General features: G+C 31.8%; 2 protein-coding genes and 1 pseudogene across 2 annotated transcripts; 2 read left to right on the top strand and 1 right to left on the bottom strand.

Moving 5' to 3' along the window:
• On the top strand, positions 3,389–7,981 carry LOC109345513 (ADP-ribosylation factor GTPase-activating protein AGD12-like). The gene is made up of 9 exons (XM_019584563.1): positions 3,389–3,472; positions 4,315–4,407; positions 5,127–5,208; positions 5,452–5,527; positions 5,844–6,007; positions 6,274–6,406; positions 6,711–6,827; positions 6,955–7,050; positions 7,530–7,981. The coding sequence occupies exons 2-9, from the start codon at positions 4,371–4,373 to the stop codon at positions 7,809–7,811; spliced, it is 987 nt and encodes a 328-aa protein (XP_019440108.1). The 5' UTR covers positions 3,389–3,472; positions 4,315–4,370; the 3' UTR covers positions 7,812–7,981.
• On the bottom strand, positions 9,149–12,286 carry LOC109345511 (ferredoxin--NADP reductase, root isozyme, chloroplastic). Its single transcript, XM_019584562.1, has 5 exons — positions 12,131–12,286; positions 11,816–11,872; positions 10,626–10,958; positions 10,256–10,475; positions 9,149–9,854 (listed from the first exon to the last, which is right to left on the bottom strand). Exons 1-5 carry the CDS (start codon positions 12,152–12,154, stop codon positions 9,355–9,357), a joined length of 1,134 nt encoding a protein of 377 aa, XP_019440107.1. The 5' UTR covers positions 12,155–12,286; the 3' UTR covers positions 9,149–9,354.
• Positions 16,000–21,432, top strand: LOC109345510 (annotated as a pseudogene).

Here is a 26,817-nt window from a genome sequence, read left to right as displayed (position 1 = left end):
TGGAGTATGATCTCCACTTATGTGTTATTTAATTATAGTCACGACATCTTGTCGATGAATGATATATTGATAAATGTTGAATTATGATATTGATGGGAATAAGTGTTGTTTACATTACATAGGTTGATTAGATAATTGTTTATGAGAACAATTGATGAGTCTGGTTATATTACTCATGTGAATTAGATAATTGTTTATGAGAACAATTGATTGAGTTTAGTTGTATTACTCAGGTAAATTGGATAATTGTTTACGAGAATAACTGATGAGTTATAATGTAATATGTTATATATATATATGAACTGTTTTTCATATCTGAGTGTAATATTCTGAGTAAGTCCACGCCGTCAATGAATTTACGTTCATTAGATGTCTTACTCTCTCTATTTCTCTTCTTTTCTATTGCTTGCTTTTCGGACGTGTGCTCGTCAGGTAGACAGCTTTGCTCAGATTTGGAGCTACCGTCTGTGATGTTCCAGGAGGGAGCATGAGGAATTGAGGAAGAGGCAGTACCCTAGCTTTGGAGTTAGCCACTAGGAGTTGTTTATCATTTAATGACTTTGGCGATGATTAATATTTCCGCCCTTTCTTGTTGGATTTTGTATATGTTAATGGCGATGTAGTTTCCGCCTTTATTGAACTAATCTGTAGGATCTGATTAATACTTAATTGATTATATGCATTACTTTATTCAGGAAATTGTGAATCAGGTTAAGTTATCATTTGATAACGATAAGTTGATTTTCCGCATTCGAGTTACTTAAAGTGATGTCCCGGAAAAAGGAAGGTTTTGAAAAGGAAACAATTTTATACATCCCCATTTCAAAAAAAAAAAATTTACCCATTTTTCCGCAATGTTTTTGAGAAGTATTTTTCGGGGCGTTACAATCCACTCTTCTCATACCCTGATAATAATGAAACTCTTTGGTCACAGTCTAGTCCAACAAGTGGTATCATAGTCGATGGTTCGGTTGAGACATGATGAAGTTAAGAGGCAGTGGACTGGAAAGTGTATGGTACCCACACTTAAAGGAGATATTGTTGAGTTTATTCAAGTGTGAAGTATCACATTGGATATACGGAAAAGAGTGAAATAATTTACAAGTAGAAAAAGCTCATGAAATTAATGTCTTAGAATTTTGATTCATGACGTGATGTCTCATTTATAACTCTCCAAATTTCTTATACTCTGGAAAAAAATGAAACTTCCTGATAATTAAAGGCTCCATCTTAGGAGTGAGGTCCAACATATATAAATTTATTTATTTTATAACAACTAGCAACTCACATTCTTATTATTTGACATCAAGCATACAATATTTATACGTTAGAACTTCTCATAAAAGAATTATATTATAAAAAAGAATAAGTCAATGAATTTTGTTGTGATTGTGTTTTGACAACTCTTTAAAAGTGTGAAGTTTCTCAATCAACTAAAGAAAACTAATAAAAAACAATTGAAATCAAGAAAACTGAAAAGGATCACCTTACAAAAGTTGCTTAAATCACGTAAATTATTAGATTTTTATAGAATGGATAATTAAAATGTAAAATATATTTTTTTAACTTAATATGGGAGTAAGTGTAACTACTCTCTAAATTTATATTAGAAAAAGTTAAAGTGTGTTCATATACTATTAGAATAATAAAAGTGAAAGAGAAAGAGAAAATATTATAAAATAGTTATATTCTCAAAAAGAATAAGTCAATTTTTTTTGTTCTAATTGTGTTTTGTCAACTACATGTTTTTCATCTAAAGTCATTTTCTCCAGCAAAATCAGAGAACAACATACCAAAAAATACAAGAGAATCATAATGAAAAATCTAATAAAAACAACTGAAATTAAGAAAATTAAAAAGGACCGCATTATAAAGTTGTTCAAATCTTATGAATCATTATATTTGTATAGAATAATTGTCTAAAATGTTAAGTATATTTTTTTAATTTACTTTTGGAGTAAATGAATCCCTATCAAAACTTACATTAGAAAAAATATTGTTGATATAAATTTATTTATTTTATAACAACTAGCACCTCACATTGTACCCAAAAAAAACTATCACATTCTTATTATTTGAGATTCAACATACAATATTTATATATTAGAACTTCTTACAGAAGAATTATATTCTTATAAAGAATAAGTCAATTATTTTGTTCTGACTGTGTTTTGATAACTCTTTAAAACTGTGAAAATTTTCATCTAAAACCATTTTTTTTACCGTGAAATCAAAATCAGAAAACGACGCACAAAAAGACATAAGAAAACTAATAAAAAACATTCAAGCAAAAAGAAATTAAAAGATATCTTCTAATTTTATTAAACTATTTAAATTCTAGTACTTAATTTGGTTGACCAAATGATTCTCAAACAAGAAATTTAAAAAAAAAGATCACTGCATATACACTTGGTAATTTTAGAGTAAAGAAACATATCAATCAATTTTGTAGCCATACTTTTTGAGATTATTATATTATAAAACCTAACACCATCCAAAAATATTAAATATAAGTTAAGACAAGACTATTCAGACTTATATTCAATCTTAGCAGTAATCTAGTCTCTTTTTCTAATGATTAAATTGCATAGACACAAATAATTTATAAGAAAAAAATGAATGTACTAATAGTATATAAGTTTTATATAATGTCAGTATATCATATATCATTCATGTTTTATCGTTATTAAATTTATGAAGTAAATACGCAATTTCATCCATCGTGTTTTTCGACCTTATAGTTTAGTCCCTCATAAATTTAAAAATTCAAAATAGTCGCAAAAAAATTTAAACATGGTTAAATTAGTCTTTTTAGCATGATTTACAATATTCAATAGTGACTAATTTGACTATAAAAATGACTAATTTGACTAATATTTAAAATTTGTAGAAACAATTGTGGTTTTTCATTTTTTTAAGGACTAAAGTAATAAGTCTGGAAACATGACAAAAATATATTTCCTCTAAATTTATTTATACACTGCATAGATATTTAAATTATGAGTACACTCTTAAAGTAAAAAATGGATTTAATATATATATATATATATAATGATAGTGTAAGTATTTTTTACATTGTCACCAAATCTCTACTATTTATATGTTGACTAGTATTAACTTTCAAATAAAATTATTACAAATCAACGTAGATGATTTGCCGACAGAATAAAAAACTTTACACTATCATTACATGAGAGTACATCTTCTATTCAATAGTTTGTGTCTCTCCATATATCATGAACTTGTAATTGATCAAAAAAATATATTTAAGTTAAAATTTAATTATAAAATATTTTTCTGACCAATTAGAAAGTCACACCGCATAAAATGGTACAAACTCATAAAAATTGACATATAGCACTTTAACATATTGAATGATTGCAATCCACACGATCGAAAAGTTGTTATTATTACTTTCTCTAGTGATTTCAATTCCTTCATTCACTTACCATCCTAATGGCATCATCCACAGGTTATTTCTTTTTTCCATTCACTTTTCCTTCTTCAAAATCTAACCCATTCAATTTTGATCCAACCACGTAGGTTGTCTCAACTTTCATGTTTGTTTGTTGAGAACAAATCGTTGTAGCTAGGGTTATCCATTTTTTGTGTTTTTTGTTCTTGTTTTTAGGGGTACTTGAGGATTTTATCACTTGGAAAATGAAAATGAAAAATCATGTCTTTTTTGTGAAGAAGAGCAATTCCGAAAGTTGGTGTTTTCAGTGTTCTAGCATATACAATTTTTGTTCATTTTTTTACTTTACCATCTCGTGTTTTCTTACTGGTTTAGAACTGAATAGTTTTATTTATGTCCTGAGTTGTTAACTAGTCAAGAGAACAACAAGGTATTAGTATACTGGTGTAAGACCTTACTAGATCCTCAGGATGACCAAAAGGTCAAGGTTTCGACTACTGGGAGCGACACTTGTCGGGAGGGGTAGCCACACACCTCGAAAGAGATTATTTCCTTAACTAAAAAGGTTGAGGGAATACCCTTGGTAGTACAAAAAAAACTAGCCAAGAGGACCAATGTGTGTATAATAACTAATAAGTATGTATATTCCTTAAGCTGCTGCAGCATGTACAAATGTATATTTATATATGTTTTTTCTTCTTAAGATTATTAGATGATTTCGCACTGGAATTATTTTATATTGTTTGTATAATTATCCAAATCTTATTTTTATCTTTGGGGGTGTAAGAATTAATGACTGTATAAATTTTATGATTACAGGATTTCACGAGTTTTTCGGTTGGTTGGGTTGGCAGTGAACATAACTTTGCTTAAACATATATATCATTCTTGCTTTCCAGGTTGTTTTGCTTGACTATTATAGAGGTTGCAGTCTGGATGATTACAGGTTTTAAGCATGTCAGTGGATAATTATCTTGATAGGCTTGCCTCAGGTAATCTAATGTACTTAATGTGATAATAAATATTAATGAGATGTCGACTGATAGAACACTATAGCTCCTAAGAACAAGCAGTGACATTCTACTGATGGCATATTCTGAAAATTTGAAATAACTGGTCTTACTACAGTATAAAAATGATGGTTTGTGTAATGGTTTAGACTTTTTTAGAGTTTATATCTGGTCTATTTAGAAGTTATGGCAATTTCATGCTCCCTGACGATGAACTTTTCTGTTGAGTAATTTTATATGTCGCTAATGGACCAGAATTTCGAAATAACTCAACTAGATTCAAGGGTGGTTACATAGAATAAAGTGGCATGGACCAATCATCTATAAAAAATTTGGCCAAAAAGTCTACTATTTTCCTTATATTTGCACCCACCCTTTGCAGAAGCTTGAGGCACTAATATTTTTTTGACTCTCTTCTCTTAGGTTACCTTTTTCTTTTGCTTTCTGCTATTTTTTATGCTTTAAGCACATGTAATTCTCAAGGGGTTTCAGAAAATGACTACAAGGTTAAGAATTGCAACTCTCGATATTCTGTCTGGATTTCAATTGGTCGGGCTCTTAAAGAATTTGAACTTAAGCATAAAATCTTAATATTCTTTCTAATATCTATGAGATATAAATAAAGGTGGGGAGGGGGTTATTTCTGTGCTATTTTCATTTGTTTTTCTTGAGAAGATGAATGATTGGCTGGTCTTTTACAGGTAGAAGTAGATTGAAAGATTTATTGCTTCAAAAAGATAATCGCTTTTGTGCCGATTGTAATGCTCCTGATCCTAAATGGGCGTAAGTATACTCACCTTTGGTGTCATGATTTTTGGTTGTGGTTTATATTAATGGCCAATATCTTATAAAACCATGGGCGTTGAGTGTTAAGTTTATTTTTCTTGAATGATTAATGAACATGACATCCTTTAAGCAGTAGCCTGTAGAGAACTATCTACAAGAATTAAAATTAAGTTATAATGAATAATATGGTATGTATATTACTCTTTAAAATGTGAATTCACTTTTGCAACTGAATTTCAGGTCAGCTAATATTGGAGTTTTTATATGCTTAAAGTGCTGTGGTGTGCACAGAAGCCTTGGTAGTCATATATCAAAGGTAAACATTCACAGGTTATCTTGTTGTCGTTGAAGTCATCGCTAGTTGCTTATTTTAACTCGTGCATGACTAGACTACACTATTAAGTTTTATGATAAGGGTGCATTTTTTTAAAAGTAATAACCTTAAAATTTTCTCTCTGTGTAACCTTCTATCTTCTAATCTAATATGATTTCTTTCTTTTTTATATAAAAAAACTTAATTTTTATGACTAGCCAAGACATTCTTCACATGTTGGCAAAATGACTAGCCAAGAACGACATGAATGCTTAACTTAATTTATTTGTTTGCTGGCATTATTATTTTTTGCTTTCAGGTTTTATCTGTGACATTAGATGAATGGTCGGATGATGAAATAGATGCAATGATTGAAGTCGGGGGAAACTCCTCTGCCAATTCAATTTATGAGGCATATATTCCTGAAGGATATACCAAACCCGGGCCAGATGCCAGTCCCGGGCAGCGTGCAAAGTTTATACGGTTGGACATGTTTTTATATACACAATGCAAATGGTCTATGTACTTTTTGTTCTTAACATCAGTTGGTTCATTTTGAAAATCTTATATCTTTTATCATCATAAAGTAACCCAGTGCTGTAGGCTGTGTGGATTATCTTTTTCTGATTTTTGTTAGACACTTTTGCTGAGTCATTTATTTTCTTGTCTATCTGATGTTCTTTTCCAGTGATTGGGCTAATGCTCTAGTAACTCGACTGCCATTTTAATTGTGACTTTTTTTACTGCAGGTCAAAGTATGAGCATCAAGAATTTTTGAAACCTAGTTTGCGCATTGTTTCTGGAAAAAGCAGTATAGAATCAAGTTCTTCCAAAAGTTTCCTGGATGGTTTTCGAACTAATAGTACCAGTTCACAGAATATGGTAATCTTATTTACGTGTTAGTTCCTTTGGTTCTCTGACTACTTTTATGATTTAGTAAAAGTTGGATGACATGAGGGACAAATATTGGGTTTTGACCATGTTGAGTAAACATCTTTTTGTGAGCTACATTTCTACTGAGTCGTTCATTGTTGTACCGAGATGAAAGTCTTCTAAACAAAGAATTTAATATAGATGAGATGGGCATGTTGCATCATCCAACTTTACTACTTTGGCAGCAATGGCAATGCAGTTTGTATCATGTGTGATTTCCTTGTAGTGTGACTGATATTAGTGGTAACAACAGGAAGGTATGGTGGAAATTATTGGAATGTTGAAGGTGAAAGTGATTAAAGGCACAAATTTGGCTATCAGAGATATAAAGTCAAGTGATCCGTATATTGTTTTGAATCTTGGCCAACAGGTTGGTCGCTCTTCCTGTCAGCGTATGTTATTCATAAACTATTGTTCTTTATCTTTTATTTACAGTCGAGGATTGATGAATGTTGTTAGTTTTCCTTCTGAAACTGATTTGGTACTATTACCTACAGACTGTGCAGACATCTGTAATCCAGAGTAACTTGAATCCAGTCTGGAATGAGGAACATATGCTGTCTGTTCCCGACCAATATGGACCACTTAAATTGGTATGATTGAATTTTAATGTCGCGAATAACAGAAACAATTTCTGCATGCATCCTATTATATTGACCCACAATATCATTGAAGAAAAATTAGTTAATATACATATTGATTCAAGAACATAGCCTTATTGCAGTTCCATTTAGAATTATAATCCTCTATGAGTCTACACTCTACGTCATGCTTAATGAGTTTAAGATATAACCAGGACAAAAAGTTGGGAGAATTGTCACTACTTCATCTCTTCCGTTTTGTCCGTTTAATCTTTAGCTTTTGTGAAATCCAAATCTCATCCTCATTAGTTATCTTCAAGTTTATTGTTAAAGTTGTTACAAATCTGTAGGGAGTAGGTTAGATGTTTGTAGCTCCAATGATGGGTTTCTTGTTTGGATGTTGAGTGTTCTGATGTTTGTGAGTGATACATTTAGCCACGTTCTTTCTTTTCGATCTAAGAATATGACATCTTATCTAATTGACTTTGCAGAAAGTGTTTGATCATGACACATTTTCTGCTGATGATGTAATGGGTGAAGCAGACATAGATCTTCAGCCCCTGATAACTTCTGCTACGGCATTTGGAGATGCTGGAATGTTTGGCGATATGCAGATAGGGAAATGGCTGAAATCTAATGACAATGCACTTATTGAAGATAGCACAGTCAATATTGTTGATGGTAAGGTTAAACAAGAGATGACAATCAAACTCCAGAACGTTGAATCTGGAGAATTAGATTTAGAACTCGAATGGATTTCTATCGATCAATAGGGTACTTCTGTTAATCTATTCATTCTCATGAAGCAATGTCTGTAATTTGTTTCTTCTGCTTTTGGCTCATCATCCTAGGGGAATAAGTAAATGATAAATCTGTCATGTATGTTTAATTTATGACTGTAAAATCAATTGATCAAACATATAGTAAATTTTCTGTCCGAAAAGAAAGAACTTATAATTTTGCTACTATGTTGATCATTGCTTTTGTGTGTGCAAAATCCACTTTCCATGTGTGCTTATCAATGGGCATATGCAAATCTTATACCCTGCATGTGTTTTTTGTGGTTTTCTTTTATACCATGAGGTAAGATGAGGTGAATACATATTATATATGGTGCAACATGTAATGGCATGACATAGTGGTAAGGCTATTGTTTAGTGACTATGAGGTCATAAGTTCAAATCCTGAAAATATTCTCTTCGCTTGCGGGGTAGAGTAAACTACATATTTCTACTCTCCTCATATTCCACCAAGTAGGAGTTTCGTGCATTGAACCGCTTGTTGTGGGTGGCCTTTTATCTATTGTCTCAAATAATCAAAATAGTAAAATTTGCATTGATGTAAGGGATGTTACTTTGCTGTTTGGTTAGGCTAACCATTGTTTTGATGTCCTTCATCTTTGTCCAAATGTGGCATAATTTTATAATATATTTTCATAGGTGTATAATCTTTAATCAATTCCTTATCCATTATAATGAATACCCTCTTACCCATCCATCATTTTGATTCAATAATCATGCATCTTCATTAAAATTTTAGCTGCTTTTTGGCACATTTACTTTATTATGGATATGAAAAGAATGCCCAATTTTATCAATAAGTATCTCTTTTTAAAAACCTAGCTAGGATCTACTTCTAGTGCTCTTATGGCCATTATTCATTCTACTTCAAAAATAATTATACACTTTCTGATATTATTTCAAGTGTCATACACATTTTATAAGCAGGCAAAAATAAAAATGTGAGCCCTAATTTATATAAAAAAATTAAATGTGCAAAAAATTACATTAAGGTTAGAACAAAAAGAAGTGGCACACACAAATCATAATGACAATAAAAATGAGCCACAGTTTGTAAAAAAGCTAACTATTTAAAAAATTTAAAAATTAATATTTTGTTAATGAACATAATTTATGATTTAAATAATATAACATAGTTAAATCCATATAATTAACCTCGCCTAAACAAATAAGGCTAAATTGTTATCTTTGATATCTGTTGATCAATATTGTTGCATGTTGAAATCTTGAAATTAAAACTAGTAAATATTTTTTGACCCCTGTCATGATGGGTCCTTTGCTGTCTCACCCTCTGAAATATGCATTGAACAAGGCAAATAATCATTGCTTGACATCATCATGATTCAGAAAAAGGAAACAATGATTTAGTTTCTCAGATTTTGTATTCATCAAGAAGAATACCAATACAGAACAAGTACAGCTATTGAATAAGCTGCTCAATGAAGATTATTGATTAAAACAATTCCTATAGCACCTAAAGAATATGATGCTTTAAGACATAGAATACTACAAATTATCAATACACTTCAACATGCCATTGCTTATTCTTCTTGAGTTGTGAAAGTTTCTGTTCCCAACTTTCTCCTCTCTCCTCAGCAACCCTCTTCAGTGTGTCTTGGATCCCAGGCATCATCCCTTTTAGACCACAAAAATATATGTGAGCCCCATTATCTAGGAGCTTAAAGATTTCATCACTGTATTCCTCAATCTTGTCCTGAACATACATTTTGCCACCTTTCTTGTTCTTCTGCTCTCTGCTAAGGGCAATGTCGTATCGGAAGTTGTCCGGGTAGTCCTTCAGGTATTTGGTGAATTCATCGTCATAGAGGAGACTGTCGGTATTGGCAACTCCAAGGAAGAGCCATGCTAGCCCACCAAACTTGTAAGAAGGGACTGATTCCATGAACATTCGGCGGAGGTAGCCTCTATATGGAGCAACACCAGTGCCAGTGGCAATCATTATATGTGTAGCATTTGGGTCTTTCTCTGGCAAAAGCATTATCTTCCCTGAGGGGCCTGCCGAGTGTTAAGAGTTCGATGGTAAGCAACAACAGACCATATGTTGAAATACCTAACAGAATTTACAAAATTTAAGCATACCAAACCATCATGATTGTCTAGTTTCAAGTACCTATAGCCACACTTATCAAAGAATTTCCTAAAGTAAGGTGCGTTAAGACATTACTTTGAGGGGGCACAGCTTTGCAAAGCTGTCATAGAAGGTGTGTAAGACACACCTAGGGTAACAGGCACAACAAAAAACCAAGTGTGCAAGATTGCATGGACAAATATGAGATTCGAAATCTCATCAGTGGAGCAAGGTTGCTCGGAAGCATTACTATGTTGGAATACAATTTTTTGTTGTAAAAGAAATTAGAAATGTGTCAACCCTTGAAGTAAGAAGAGGTAGCCCTTACCTGTGACCTGAATTTTGTCTCCAGGCTTCGAGTTGCACAAGAAATTGCTACAAATGCCATTCTTGGAAGGATCTTCCTTTCCTGTCTCAGGATCGTAATAAACAGCACGACGCACACACAAGCTGGCTGTTTTGCCATCAAAAAAGTCTCCATACCTTGTGGAAGCAATTGAATATAGTCGAACATTATGGGGAGCCCCGGGTTTCTTTGGATTTTCACCCTGACAAACATGAACAGTAGTATTTATGATGAATTTTAAAATCATTTCAGAATTGTAACCAAAGGTAAAGCATTATGGATTCATGATCAATACTCGACGAGAGTAAGGAATGGATGCATAAAATTATTAAGGATAACAAAAGTCACTTACAGGTGGGATCACACCATAACTCTGCCCTTCCCAGTAGGGAACATTTCCGTCATGATCAATGACAATATGACAAGTTTCCCCAGGTGCCTTCGGACCGACTAACCTCTCAACTGAAACTATTGTTGCTGTATATGGTTCTTTAGGCTTGTGTAAGTTCAATGGAGGCTCTGAAGCATCTTCCAATCCTAAAGGGGAGACAGCAACTTTGGATGCACTTGCTTTTTGAACTGACATGCATATCACGTGACGATTTCTTAAACGGGAATTGTTTGCTTTCATGTCCAAAGTTATGACTGGTGCCCATGATTTATCCTGAAAGTTTAAGTTAGATCCCTGCAACATCAATGGTAGTTTTGTTTAGAAATACAATTTAACTCCCTAAACAAGAATCTCAATTTCAATATTGGAACATAACGGATGAGATTATTGACACTCCCAATTGTCTACTTACACTCCTCATTAGCCAATCAAAATTTGTAAAACAAAAAATTAAAATTATGATTGGTTAGTAAGATGTGTCGATAGGTAATTTAGAATGCCAATAGAGTTATCCAAACATAATTGATAATCCATATTTTAAAACAGATTAATAAAGGTAAAACACAGGGTGCTAAGTAGAAATGGTTGAAAAACTATAGTACCTCTTATGCTAAAGATCTACATTTCTAATAATAAAAATATCGAGTTGTGCCGATTCTATTTCTTAGTGAATCTCATCCACACCAACAACCAAGAACCGAAAAACTTCTCTTGGCAAAAACAAACAAACTTTGAACTTTGCCTGATATTCCTTTAACTCATTACAGTCCAGTAGGTACAGAAATGAACCAAATCAAATGTAAGGTTAAACATAGTTTCTCGTAAACTCATAGCATCGTTTTGAGTCATTATAGCTCATGTAACCGACCCTACCTAATCTGAAAAGAATTAGATTGTTGTGATTATTGTTATTCTAAGTTCATTCAGAAAGAAATATCATCTTTATGGTTTATTAACAGCCATGCCAAATCAAAGTAGTGGAAAAAAACTCTAGCATAACTATGGATTCTTCACATAATTGGATCTATATATTAACATAATAAAACTATCAGAATCGTTCATATAACCATTTTTTTCAAAGTCAACAAACAGTATTTAACAAACAAAAAAGTCAACAGACATAAAAAAAGGAATCATAAGAAATATCAGACCTTAAATGCAGATCTTCTGAGAGACAAATCGCCACCAACAGGAACAGTTAAAGCCAACTACAAAAAACCCAAATAAGTTTTAGTTCAATGACAGAGAAACACACAAAAGAACAAAAATAATAATTTATTTTCAATTTAAAAATCCTTTTTTTATTTTTTAATTATATATACTATGAACTGTAATAATCTCTACAAACAAATATTCATCCTTAATTCAAAAACCCATGTAGGAAAAATAGAGAAGTAAAGAAAAGTTAAAATTTTGATACAATTTGAGTAGCCCATTTATGTGATCAAAGTTTCAGTGGGGTTTACCTGAGAGAGTGCGAGATGAGGCATGATGAAATGGAGAAGAAAGAAGAGAAGAAGTTGATTGGAGAAAAGGGTTTTGATGCTGATAGAAATGGAAGAGATGAGAGAGGTTAGTATATATGTGATAGTTGCAAAGGGTTTGGTGAACCTTTCGAGGGTGACAAGGGTCAGGTTTTGCCACCAACTTTAGACTCTCACAACTCTCTACTATCTCTCAACCCCGATCTCAAATCAAAAAAGGTTTTATATTAGGGTTAATCGATTTAAATGGTTAAATTGTTTGATCTGATCTAACTTTTTCATATATAATTAATAATTTTTATTTATAGTTTATAATTATATATTAAAATGTAAACTTTTATATAATTAATAGTCATGTATAATTATAAGTAACGTCTCTTTGTTTTTTTTGGATTAAGTAAAATAAAAGATTAAAGTAATATTCCATTTATAAATTTTTCAAGTGAACCCTCTAATTTACTTTCCTTATTAATCTAGTTTATATAGACCAGAATTTACCTCATTCGGTTAAGATGGTAAACTAGAACCGTTTTCAAGTCTGGTCAACGGTCAAACCAATCGGACTGTTTAATACAACCCGGTTCTCACAACACTAGAAAAACTATATGTAATGAGTGCAAATGAATTTTATATATTATTATTGTATGATTCATGTTTAATTATTATTTACTTTTTGAAAAAGTAGTTCAAATAAATCTTTAATAATATTAATGTTGATTCACATATTGTAATAGGTTCTATTTACACTTATAAAAAATATTGACAATATGTACTTGCATAAGCATTTTATATGACTGAAGATTAATAGGTGAAGTAATAGAGGTTTTTGGGGGCTAAATATCATAATACGTCCACAAAAGACAAGGTAACAAAAAGCAATTAAGCTTGGAAAATATTATATCTAATTGTTTTATTACTTTTTAGTGGAATTAAATTAGATTATATTGTGTACCCAAAAAAAGTGTACCAAAAAAATTAGATGATATTAATTGTCCATAAAGTGGGCTTATTTTTTAAAGTTGTGGGAAATATAGAATGTGTTTGACAAGGCTTTTGTGAGGATTATATAACATTCAATAAGTTTTTTTGTTGAGAAATAAGTTTGTAATCCTATTTGGTTAAAGGGGATTTCATAAACACATTGAGGTTATAAGCCCCAATTTGAAAATCTTTTAAAGTGATTTATGTTTTATAGTCCCCTATTCTACAAGTTCTTTCACATGATTTTATAATTTTTAACCAATTTGTCAACTACTTCACCAAACATATTACCTTAACAAGATAAAGAAATTACCATAATTTTTTTCTCTTGTTGCATGTTTAGATAGATGAAATAGAAGAAGAAGGAATGAAATCAAAACAATGAATTGTTTGGTCAATGGGAGAAGAATTGTTTGGTCAATGGGAGAAGAATTGTTTGGTCAATGGGAGAAGAATTGTTTGGTCAATGGGAGAGGATAAAACTTTCCCATCCAAATTACCAAAATTCTCTTGTGGATATTCCCAGCTCGAACAAGATTGCCTCCAATAAGAGAATATATATGAGAAACCAAAAAATTACCAAAATTCCTTCCCTTTCAGTTTGGGATGATGTTTATAAAATGGAATGGGAAACTTTCCTTTTTCATTTCTTTTACTCCCCTTTAAAAGTATAATTATTACCAATTTAAATTCATGGTATCTACTTAGATAAATAATCCTTAATTAGCTACAAAGAAATTATAGATTTCCACTCACATAAATATGTGTTTTAAATTGTGGTTGCGTTGACCGCCGCAAGCATATCACCATTGCGGTGTGATAACAATCACAATAATGTGATCACAATGGGCCACAATACAACCGCATCGGATCGCATTTAGGTTGCATTAGGTCGCAACGCAACCGTATCAAGCTGCATCGATATCAAAAATATTTTTTACTCACAGAATAATTTTCACGACAACGGTCACAATGACTATAATTACAATACATATAATTGCGATTACAATCCTAACTGAAACCACATTCTAAAACACTGCAAGGACCCTTAAGAAAACAAGAAAGGGAGATGTAAAATGGAAGCAAAGGCATGAAAACAATTCTAGAGTGAGAAAAGGTGATGGTGGGGTCTTGTGAGGAAGTCCATGACACTCTTTTTGGTGCACGTAAATAATGGAGAGACCATTACTAGAACATGTGGCTGAGATTTTTTTAAACTTTATTTATTTATTTGTTATTAAAAAATAATATAAAATTATGATTATTGAAATTTTTTTGTTATCACGTATCATCATCCTATCCAGTACTGAACTCTCTAGTACCGGAGAGAATCCCTTTCCATCCACCGTGTGATAAAAAAACACTTTTGGGTCTCAACATGGGATAGAAGGAATTGAAAGGGACCTTCACTTTTGTATGTTTTTATCAAATAAAAACAAGCTTTGTAATATGGATAACAAATCTAGGTGGACCTCACCCATTGGCTGGGTCTCATTCTCCCAAAACTCTTCCCTTCATGAAGAAAAGCTATATATGCTTAGAGACTAATGAAACATTTATATTCTTCTATTTATTATGAAATTATATTTTTATCATTAAAAGTATAAAAAGAAACAAATAATTATCTCTACATTATGGAAGAGGATCATTGTCAATGCATAGAAGGGATTCCATGATCATAACACAAAATTAAACAAGGTGGGGACAAAAAAACTTAAGTGAGTTTGTGTATAGCAACTCACCCATTGAATCCTCCTATAGCTTCCATCATATGCCCATTAATTATATACTAGTAGTGTATTAGAGAGGATGATAATTTTTTATGACATTCTAATCTTTAATATTTATAATTAATAAAATATTTATATACATGTATATTAACCAAAATATCTATTAAATGCTATTGGCCCCACTTTTCTATTTAAATCTCTAATTGTTGTAGATCTACTGATGTAAGGCGCCACTGAATCTCAAGATTGATAATTCGATTTTTGTGAATGACACTTGCTGGGATGAACAGTCATGAACCCCGGAAAAAAAATTAGTCCTTATCTAAAAAAGGTGAGGATATACCCTTAGTAATAACAAAAAAAAATACATATATACATCACATATACATACCTATCATCAGTGCTTCCATATCATCATTCAATATTGAACTGAATCAGAAATATGATCTCATTGAGAGAGAAATGATGATGCACTTGTACTGTTTCTGTTACTGCTGCATATAAAACATATGCAACTTATTTATATACACTCTTATTAACACTTATATAAACATTATTAATTACAACTAATAATCAAGTTTTAATTTTATTGGATATGGTGAACTATATATAATGTTTTATCATGTATTACATATTCATATTTTGTTATAAAATTAAATCCTGCCAATGGGTAATATATTTTTATTTTTAAGAAATTATTGAGTTGTTTTTCATAATGTGCCTCTTTTCGGAATACTTCTCTGAACAATTGTGTTGCTTAAGGGTTAGTTGGGAGGGAAAGGGAAGACTTGTGAAATACACGTGTGAGAGGTGCCTCTCAAACCTTTCATTCCCATATAAAATTCAACTTTCAAACTAACCCTAAAAGTTTAGTTTAGGATTGGATTTTGGAGATGAATGAAGGCAAATGAAAAACTCGAGAGTTATTTCACAAGTATATTCTATGATTTTCACATCTCTTATTTTTTCTTCATTCCCCTCATGAATTCAACTCCAAAACCACAAACGGAACCAAAAACACAAATATACACAAATATCTTGTCTTCTCTCTCATTCTAGAGATTGATGTGTGATGTGTTAGATAAATATCACTGTAGAACCATTCAAGTTTGAATATTTGAGGGAACTCATAACTCATCAAACATCTAATGAAGGAGAATGGATCAGTCTCTCTATCTTTGAGAGCCATACACTAACTAAACAACAACAACAACAAACCATAACCACATAACATTTTCTCACTATAATGGCACTTTCTATGCACAAAGACAATAACTTCAACATAGATTCAACCAAGTATGTTAGGTACACACCAGAACAAGTTGATGCTTTAGAAAGGGTCTATGCTGAATGCCCCAAACCCACTTCTCTAAAAAGGGAACAACTCATTAGGGACTCTCCTATTCTCTCTAACATTGACCCTAAACAGCTCAAAGTTTGGTTTCAGAATCGCAGGTAAAAGACTCTCTTTTATTCTCATTCTGCTTCATCTTTATATTTATCACTCCTTTTCTCTCAAACAAATAAACAAAGTCTTATTTTTTTTTTGTGTGTACAACTTGATTAAATTTATGTTTTCAACTTCTTACCTAAGAAAAAAATGATTTTTTTTGTCTCATAACAAAAACTTTGTTTGGAATAGTGCTTTGCTTTTGTTTACCAATCTTTGGTTTGATAACTTTTTGTGTTATTTTTATTTATTTTTTAGCATGTGTGTTTTGTCCTTTCTTAGTATTTTTTTAAGAACTTCATATATTATGTGTTACACTATTTTATTGTGCATGTAGTTTGAGTAATGTAAGGTTCAAAAGTTGTTTTCTTTGTATTCATTTTGCTTAGAAGACATTGATGATTTTGTTGTTTAGATGTCGTGAGAAGCAAAGGAAGGAAGCTTCTATTTTGCAGACAGTGAATAGAAAGCTTTCTGCAATGAACAAGCTGTTGATGGAAGAGAATGACCGTCTTCAAAAGCAGGTTTCCAATTTAGTTTATGAAAATGGTTATATGAAGCAACAGATAACCACTGTAAGCCCTATCTCTTCATTCATCTTTTGATTTTGCTTTACTTTTCTTATTTCTTAGTATACTATTCATAAATGCCACCATTTTTGTTAAGTGTATACTATATGTTTATATATATTTATGTGTTTGTTTGTGTCATCGGTTCAAATCCTGTAAACAACCTTTCGTGCACTGTGCCGTCCTTTTTACGTGTCTGTGTATTGATGAATGTCATTTCTTTTGTTAACAGGTATCTGCTACTACCACTACAGGCAATAGTTGTGAGTCTGTGTCTGTGGTGATGACTGGTCAAAATCAACAGCAAAACCCAACACCTCATCAGCATCCTCAAAGGGATGCTAACAATCCAGCTGGGTAAGTAACTCCCTTTTTTTCTCTAAACATGTCTCTATCCGATATGTATTTTTTTTACTGATATGTTTGATTCATATAGCTGACCCACCCGATGTAATAAAAGGCTTTTATTCATGTTGTGGTTGTATTAATTATGGTGTTTTCACAAGTCCTTGAATTTTATGTTCTGCCAGTCTTCTCGCTATCGCCGAGGAGACCCTGGCAGAGTTCTTGTCCAAGGCTACCGGAACTGCTGTCGACTGGGTACAGATGATTGGGATGAAGGTACAATCTATTCAAGGCTTTGTAATAGTTGTAGCTCGTGTAAAATTTACATACTTATATTTTATATATATTTGTATGTCAGCATTCATTTACCTGGTTTGGTTTTGTTTGTTACCTTATAATCTGTTCTACATTGTGTAGCCTGGTCCGGATTCTATTGGCATTGTTGCTGTTTCTCGCAACTGTAGTGGAGTAGCAGCAGTGCCTGTGGCCTTGTGAGCCTAGAGCCCACAAAGGTTTGTCGCTTTCTCCATGTTGGATTATTTCCTCATTCATTAACAATGAAAGAATGTTTCTCTCCTGACTTAATTGCGTGATTATTAATCTTAGGTTGCTGAGATTCTTAAAGATCGACTGTCATGGTATCGTGACTGCCGATGTCTTAATGTGTTGAGCATAGTCCCCACTGGAAATGGAGGCACAATAGAGCTCATGTACATGCAGGTCTAGTATTTATTTGTATCATCAAATGAAGCTATACTCAAATTGTAATTAATTTCTATTCACTTCCTATGTTGTGTTGTTGACATGTAAAATTTGATTTTTCTTCTTCTTATCAGACTTATGCGCCTACGACATTGGCAGCAGCACGTGACTTCTGGACACTCAGATACACTAGAAGTTTGGAAGATGGAAGTGTTGTGGTACTGAGAAGACTGTACCCTGTTGTGTCTTATGCCAATGCATTACGAATCATTAAATGATTAATTCCTTTTTAAATTACAAAACAGTTTAACGTATTCACAATTTTATGCTGGCAGATATGTGAGAGATCATTGACTACTTCAACGGGTGGCCCTACAGGACCCCCATCTTCAAACTTCATCAGAGCTGAAATGCTTCCTAGTGGTTATCTAATCAGATCTTGTGATGGTGGTGGATCCATTATTCATATTGTTGATCATGTTGATTTAAATGTATGGAACACAATACGATAATTTTTTTCCTTTCAACTTTTGTCCCCAGTTTCCTTAGCATTGTTACTCGAATGCAGGTCCGGAGTGTCCCTGAAGTATTGAAGCCCCTCTATGAATCATCAAAAATATTGGCTCAGAAATTGACTATTGCTGTCGGAATACTTTCTTATTATATCAATTTCGCTTCCTTAACTACGTCCAAATTCGTTAATTAACTTTTTAAAATTTACAATATAGGCCTTGCAACATATAAGACAGATTGCACAAGAATCAAGTGGAGAAATTCAGTATGGTGGGGGGCGTCAGCCTGCTGTTTTGAGGAAATTGAGTCAGAGACTTTGTAGGTTAGGTCCTACCATACTTTGTGTCACGAATCAAACAAAGCTACAACATTTGAATTATTGAATGCGTATACTAACTTGATGTGACTAAGTTGTATTTGTTTGGCCAATTATTCGTTCACATTCTTGCTAAACTTTAAACCTATTCTTAATCATTGTATCTTTATTAAAGACGACTATTTTTTATTTACTTCTTTAGGGGGTTCAATGATGCTGTGAATGGGTTTGTTGATGACGGTTGGTCTCTGATGGGTAATGACGGGGTAGAAGATGTGACAATAGCCATAAACTCATCTCCGAACAAATATTCGGGGTCCAAGTACAATTCGTCAATGTTCTCGTCAATTGGAGGTGGAGTCCTGTGTGCCAAAGCGTCAATGCTGCTGCAGGTACTTCAGAATAAGAAAATTCAATGAACTATTCCTCATTGTATTCTTAAGGGGAAACTAACCTAGAATGTTCTGGATTTTCCATATATTTATTTCTTTTACTATGGTGGTATGCAGAATGTTCCTCCTGCTTTGCTTGTTAGCTTTTTGAGGGAGCATCGGTCCGAGTGGGCTGATTATGGGGTTGATGCGTACACTGCCGCATGTCATAAGTCTAGTCCTTATGCAGTTCCTTGTGCAAGGCTGCTGATTTCCCCACAAACCAGATCATTTTGCCTCTTGCTCATACAATTGAGCATGAGGAGGTACTAATCTTCTCAACTTCCGAGATTACCTTCATTCTGTATTTTCCTTATTATATTCTCATTCGTCACTAATGCAATGGTGCAGTTCTTGGAGGTAATTCGATTAGAGGGTCATGTGTTTCCCCCTGATGGTGTAACTTTGGCACCGGACATGTATCTCTTACAGGTAATGTGTGTGAATGTCTGAGCCATCTGTCTGCTTATTTTAATCGTGGAAGCTTATAGCTAAAGTTGTGAGTACTTCTTTCTGACGTTTCTATTATGCAATATGCTGTTACAGCTGTGCAGTGGGGTTGATGAAAACTCAATTGGGGCGTTGCTCAACTTGTCTTTGCTCCTATTGATGAATCATTTGCCGATGATGCTCCTTTACTGCCTTCTGGTTTTCGTGTCATACCATTGGCTCCTAAAACGGTTAATAAGTGACTTTTCAATAAATTTCGTGATTCTAAAGGAACTTCATTTTGAACTTTTGCCACTTTAGTATTTTCAGAGCATTGGATGTTTTCGCAAGCTGACTTACAAGATGTTGTATCTGTTTCTTTATACATCTCAGGATGCTTCGGCCACAACTAGGACATTAGATTTAGCATCAACGCTTGAAGTAGGATCTGGTAATAATCGTCCAGCCGGTGAACCTGACTACAGCCTTAGGTCAGTCCTTACTATTGCATTCCAATTTACCTTCGAGAACCATCTGCGAGACAATGTTGCTAGCATGGCTCGTCAATATGTGCGGAGTGTTGTGGGATCGGTTCAGAGGGTTGCCATGGCAATAGCTCCCTCTCGACTCAGTACCCAGCTTAGGCCAAATTCTCTTCCTGGCTCACCCGAGGCTCTTACTTTAGCTCGATGGATCTGTAGAAGCTACAGGTTTGCCTTCTTTTAATTTCTTTTGTTAAAGTAGTATTTTTAAGGGTAGTTATTAAAGTTTTGTTGGTAACATTCATCATTTGTAGGCTAGTGTTATCCATAATTATCTTAATTTAGTTTATGACAATTAGAAAGTTATCGGGCGTGTTCTTGCACTGATAACTTATATCTTGTATGTAGCCATATATATTTGTATGAATGATCATGCATTTCCCTGATATAAATTCATTTGGCCTAGAGGGTAAGAGAAATTGTTAGGTCTTATTGTTTCTGGACTAACACTATGAAATGTTTCTTTCAGGATCCACACTGGTACCGAACTCTTCAGAGTTGAGTCAACATCCGGTGATGCAATCTTGAAGCAACTTTGGCACCATTCGGATGCAATAATGTGTTGTTCTGTAAAAACAAATGTATTCACTTCTACTGCTCTTGAAATTTCATCTTGGTGAAATGAATAGTTTTGATTATATCAGAAAGTGCCTTTCTTTTTGCCAAATAAACTCCATTTAGTATTCTACTAAAACTACTCCCGCAGGCATCTCCGGCGTTCACCTTCACTAACCAGGCTGGACTTGACATGCTTGAAACCACTCTAGTTGCCCTTCAAGATATAATGCTTGAAAAAGTTCTTGATGAAGCTGGTAAGAAGGTTATTTGCTCTGAGTTCTCCAAGATAATGCAACAGGTTAGTTTTTTACTAGAGTGTTTCTACAAATGCTGAGACCGATAGCCGATGTTTGAATTTACAGAAGATTATCCTATCTAGAATTTAGTTAGTTTCGTTTTATTTGAATTTTTCTACGATTTATGTCTTGTTAGTTGTTATCTGGGTTATCATCTTATCATTTGTAGTGGTCTGAATCTTTCTGTGTTCAAACCATTCAATATTTTTATTTTCAGGGTTTTGCATATCTTCCATCAGGAATATGTGTATCCAATATGAAGAGGCCAGTGTCTTATGAACAAGCCATTGCATGGAAAGTTGTGAATGATGATGATTCCAATCACTGCCTTGCCTTCATGTTCATGAACTGGTCTTTTGTCTCATAGAGGATACTTACTATTATTATATCTATTAAAGTTATATTCAGCACTTAATTTCCAAATATTTCCACATTATTATATTATATTAAGAGAAAACATGTATATTAAAAGTGTTAAAGTTTTATACACTATTAGTCTATCGTTTGAAATTCAGATACACTATTTTCGAGCCTCTTGCCCTATTCTCCCACCCTACACACACTATCACTATTAGCTTATTTTTTAATTAATTTGTTTTCAATTTATAATCATACATATTAGAATCTCAGTGTTTACTATTATAGTTTAAAAACACAATTTATGGTATAATATTTGTTACACTTGAACAGTAAATATATTATTTCACCAAAAGAAAACTAAGATGATACTACCTTTATCTCACTCTTCACATGCACACGCAAATACACTTTCTCTCATACTCTATTTAACAACACAACAAATGAAATTACTTTTATTTTTATTATTTGGTCACTGTTTGGTTCCTTCAACATTGTTTAAGGTGTCAAAGATTTGGGATGATATCGTTTGTTCCAAAAGTGTCACTTCATATGCTACTACTTATAATTGACTAAGAAAATATTTAATTATTAAATTTTGAATTCAAATATATTTTTTACTAGAGTGTTTCTACTTAAATTTTGAAAAAAGTAGTAGTTCAACATTAAAAATAATATTTTCACATTTGGAGAGGTATTGAATCTATATATATATATAAATGATTTTTTTATGTTTATTGTTATTATACATTATTTTTATGGTTATTGTTATTAAATATATAAATAAAGTCACATATATAACCTTGTGCAATATTTTTTAAAATTGAGTCAAATAGTTCATGAACTTTAACTAAGCCGAAATCGAACTAAAAAGTAACTCATATCGAACTCGAATTGAGTTTTAAACTGAACAAATCTTTATCAAACTTAATCGAGCTAGAGCTCGATTTGGTTTAGCTTATTTTCAACCCTACCCATGAGTAACAAGGTCATTGTTTATGGGACAAAGTTAAAAAAGATATAATGGGGAGGGAGAGATGGGTTGAGAAAGCTAAAAGTGAATGGGCTATTTGACTTTGGATGGCCATTATAGTTGATTTTGGGCCCATTAGAAATTTTATATTTCATATCACTTACATTATTGTCTTTCCAACCATGCTCTCTTCAACAACCTCAATACCATGGTTGCCATAACTTGGGCTCTGTTTTGTTTGAACTGTCTTTTATGGTTTTAGTGGAAGGTGGTCTAATGTAGCAATACTTAATCTTATATTTTGTTTTCATACACAAAATAAGATAATGTAAAAAAAAGGTAATTTATGAATGGATGAATCTTCTATATTAAAGAGGAAAGTATATCAAAAGCAATAAGAAAAACAATGTTATGTGACATTTTTACCTCTTAGTTATAGTGATATGACACTCCTATCATTAAAATCAAGGACAAAAACAATTTTATTCTTTAATACTGAAGATTAATCTCGTTCTTACAAACTACTTAAAACTTTGTTGAATATTATATTCTAAGCATATGTTTACCCCTTTTCTCTATCTCATGGTATCCCACCATTTATTTAAGTCACAAACTTTTTATCTTATATTTGTCGTAATAAGTTTAATTTGACTAGCACCTAGAAAAGTGCCCTTTTAAGATAAATAAATTTTACTAAGTGCGCACCTTAACTTTTTCATAAGATTTCAGACATTAATCCCACAAGATAAAGCATAATATTTTAGCAACTTTTAGTTCAAGCCCTCAAAAGTGGAGAGATGCATATGCAATATTGGGTATGTTATAAAAAAAAATTCACTCCTCTTAAAAGTAGGACTTAGTTTATTATGTTAGAATCGACCTTAAAGATAAAAATGGAAAATGGGAAATCTAGCATAAAAAGTTACTATTTTAAACTCCAATTAGCAAATTAATAGTTTTTTGTACTATCAAGTATAATCTCATATTTTTTGGTAAAGAACTAATTCTTTTCGGGGTTCGTGATTGTCCCTTCCAATAAGTGTCACTCCCAAGATTAACCTTGAAAATCTAGTTAACCTTACACCACTAGACTAACGCCTTGTTGGTAGCAAATTAATAATTTATTATGCATATACATGTGATGTGTCAACTATTAATTTTATATCACTTGATAAAGTTATTTGCATTATGACTTATATATCATGAGTTTCAAATCTTGAAAACAATATCTTTATTTGTAATAGAGATAATTATTTCCTGAAAAAGATTAATTCTTTGTGTGGAAAAGTGGACCACTTTTTAGTAGAAAAAATTACTTAATTTACTATGCATACTAAAGAAAGGTTAATTAGGATGTGCCAAAAGAAAAAAAGTGAGAAATGGCAAAAGCGAATAATAAGTGAATGATTTATGCGGCAGGCATGTTTATCATCTTTATCTCAACTTGCACTTTATATCTCCAACCATATAAATAAATATATCCATATTTTACGTACTTTATTCTATTTCCAATTTTATACCCTTTTTGTACCCACTTGTTCATTATTAACATTATAAATATTACTTAATTGCTCTTTGGTACTTGTCTTTTCTGATATAAAAGTACGTACGTACTTTAACTATTTTTTTAATTTGCCCCATTTTATTAAGTAGAACTAAACTAAGTACTCCTTAGACAATATTATTAGCTTTTGCAGTGTTCTAAGCAAATTGCAAATTGCATCTTAGTACACCTTTTATGGCATAAGTTTGATTTGAATTATTGCTATATGTTATCTAAATCTTTCACCACTATCTCCCTTTTGTATTAGTTATTTGTTTCATCAAATAACACCCATTTTTATTTATTAGAAAAAAAATGTATGTACTGGTCGGTATATTATTCACTATTCATATTTAATTATCATTAATTTTTAAAATAAGTAATACAAATAAATGATAAATAATACAATGAATATGTATAAGTCTTTTTATTGATAATACATATATATTATATTCTATACCACCAAATGTTTTGATAAGCCTTTTATTTATATCTTATAACTTTATCATTTTTATGTTGTAATTGATCTTCTAGGCAGGAGAATCTTTTGTACTATTACTAATGTTTAATCACATAATAACAAAAGGAATAAAATATCTTCTTACACTAGAAGATAATTTATTTTCTTAAATCTATTCATTATTCGACATATGTATTATTTCTCTTCTTTTCATGAGTTTAATTTTAAAATATATATTAAAAGAAAATTAAGGCACATGTTAAACCTTAAATGAACTTAAGGAGATAAATTATATTGTGATATAACAAAATACTTTATTCTAGTAGACAAAACAGCTTTCTGCCAAAAATTAACATGAGGATAAGATAACTTTCTAGAAACTTAAACAAATCTGTAAAGGAGAAAGGAAATGGTAAGAGACAAGAGACCACTAATCTTAAGCACTCATCGTAGCTGCAAAAACATTTCCACATAAACATATAATTCTACATAGCAATCATTTAAAAAAAATATTGTATTGGTCTAGTAGTTAAGACCATAGTAAATTTTCCAGGAGGGTGTAATATATATGCATTGATTGTATAAAGATTTATACACAGACAATGCATCATTTTCCATACATTTGGATTACATTTTTTGAATAGTTTGATTTCTGGGAGCGATACTTGTTACGAATAATAATCATACATCCCGAACGGATTAGTTCCTTACTCAAGAGAATAAGAAAATACCATTGATAATACCGAAATTAAAAGAATACATGTATTATCTATATTATATATAAAACTAAAATTTGAAATAACTTCCCTGTGTAATTTTCATTTCCTATATTGCCCTTAACATTATTTAATTTTTACAAAAAAAACTATATAATCTCAATCAACTACCACCAATACATTAATTAACTATATATCTCACATTAAATTAAACATTATAATAAACAAAAAAATATAATATATAAAAATTGAATATGTAGTATCACACAATATTTATCTGTACACACTAGTTAGTATAAACTACATAGTTAATATAACATTCAACATATAAATTATGAATAATACATAGTATAAAAAACTCTTACAATTAACCATGCATAACATATCCTAAAAAAACACTTGAATTATTCAATTTGAACTCATAAACATTCCCTTTACACTCACAAGTAGTGAGAGAAGAGAAGAATGGCACCATCATGCACAAAGAAACAGAAACTCACCACAAGAAATCCTTCCTCCAATTAACTTCATCATTGCTGAAATAAAAGCCATCTTTTGTAACCATCCAAGAACACAACCTATAAGTAGCACACCTATTAGTATCTCTAGAAGCTTGAAATGCATCAAAACTCTTCCTTATATTTTCCCATTTCATAGTACACTTCATGTAATTACTGCTCCAAAAATTGAGCCTCATGATCCAGCTGAAATCATCATGTTCTTGTAAGGCTCTACCACCAAGATCTGTTTCCTCTGAAGAACACCAAATTACTAAAGGCAATGAAGAGTTCTCATTGAAACCATTGATAACTCTAACATGGTATTCATGTGTGCTGAATAAATATTGTATTTTTTCTAGTGTGGTCATTGATATCATAATGGTGGAGGCAAAGCATAGTATAAGGAAATAGCTTGCAATAAATTTCATTTTTGGATATTGAATCTCTTCACTTATGTTTGTGAGGCTTTATATTATGCCAGCAAGTACAAGTTTGTGGTGGGTGGACTTTATTTGAATAATATAAGAGAAGGTTATGATGAAAGAGAAAAATATCGTCATTAACTTTTCAAAAAGAGTAATACAAATGAACAATGATGTAAAAATATTATATCCATAATGAAATATTCTAGACAAATTGTTAGTACTTATAGTGATTAAAACTGTAGATGGCAAAACGATGAATGTCCCCGGCATGCCCATATAACCCATATTTTTTGTGAACAACGATCTTATTCCAAACCATTAGGATGGTGATGCTAAATGGCAAATATTAAATTTAACTCTAAATAAATGCAAAACTAAAAGGCAAACATAAGCCATTTTCGTTTCAATATAAAATAATTAATTTGTTGGTTATATTTAATCTAGCCTAACTTAAAATTGATCATACTAGAATCAATATTTCTAAATTTAAATCAACATTTAACATATATTACAAATTGATCATGTAATATACATTATTCATACTTTAAATGTCTCTAAAAAAACACTCAAACTTAGTAAAAAAAAAGTAGTCACAAAATGATCACCAAATTTATTGCAATAATGGAAAACTTCGCTTGGATGTAACATGTGAGAGGGTAAGTGCATTTCCATTAAGAATATTTAGTGATCTTAATATGCTTAAAATAATCAATGATTGATCCAACTCATATTCTCACTTTGTAAAACTCATCTTATCCCTCAATGAATTGCAAACAATAGAAAATTCAAGTACAAACAGAGAAACATTTAAACAATGAAAATAATCACATCAT

Source organism: Lupinus angustifolius, chromosome LG04 (genome assembly GCF_001865875.1).
Source record: "Lupinus angustifolius cultivar Tanjil chromosome LG04, LupAngTanjil_v1.0, whole genome shotgun sequence".
Classification (NCBI taxonomy): domain Eukaryota; kingdom Viridiplantae; phylum Streptophyta; class Magnoliopsida; order Fabales; family Fabaceae; genus Lupinus; species Lupinus angustifolius.
This window is presented reverse-complemented; position numbering and strand designations above follow the sequence as displayed.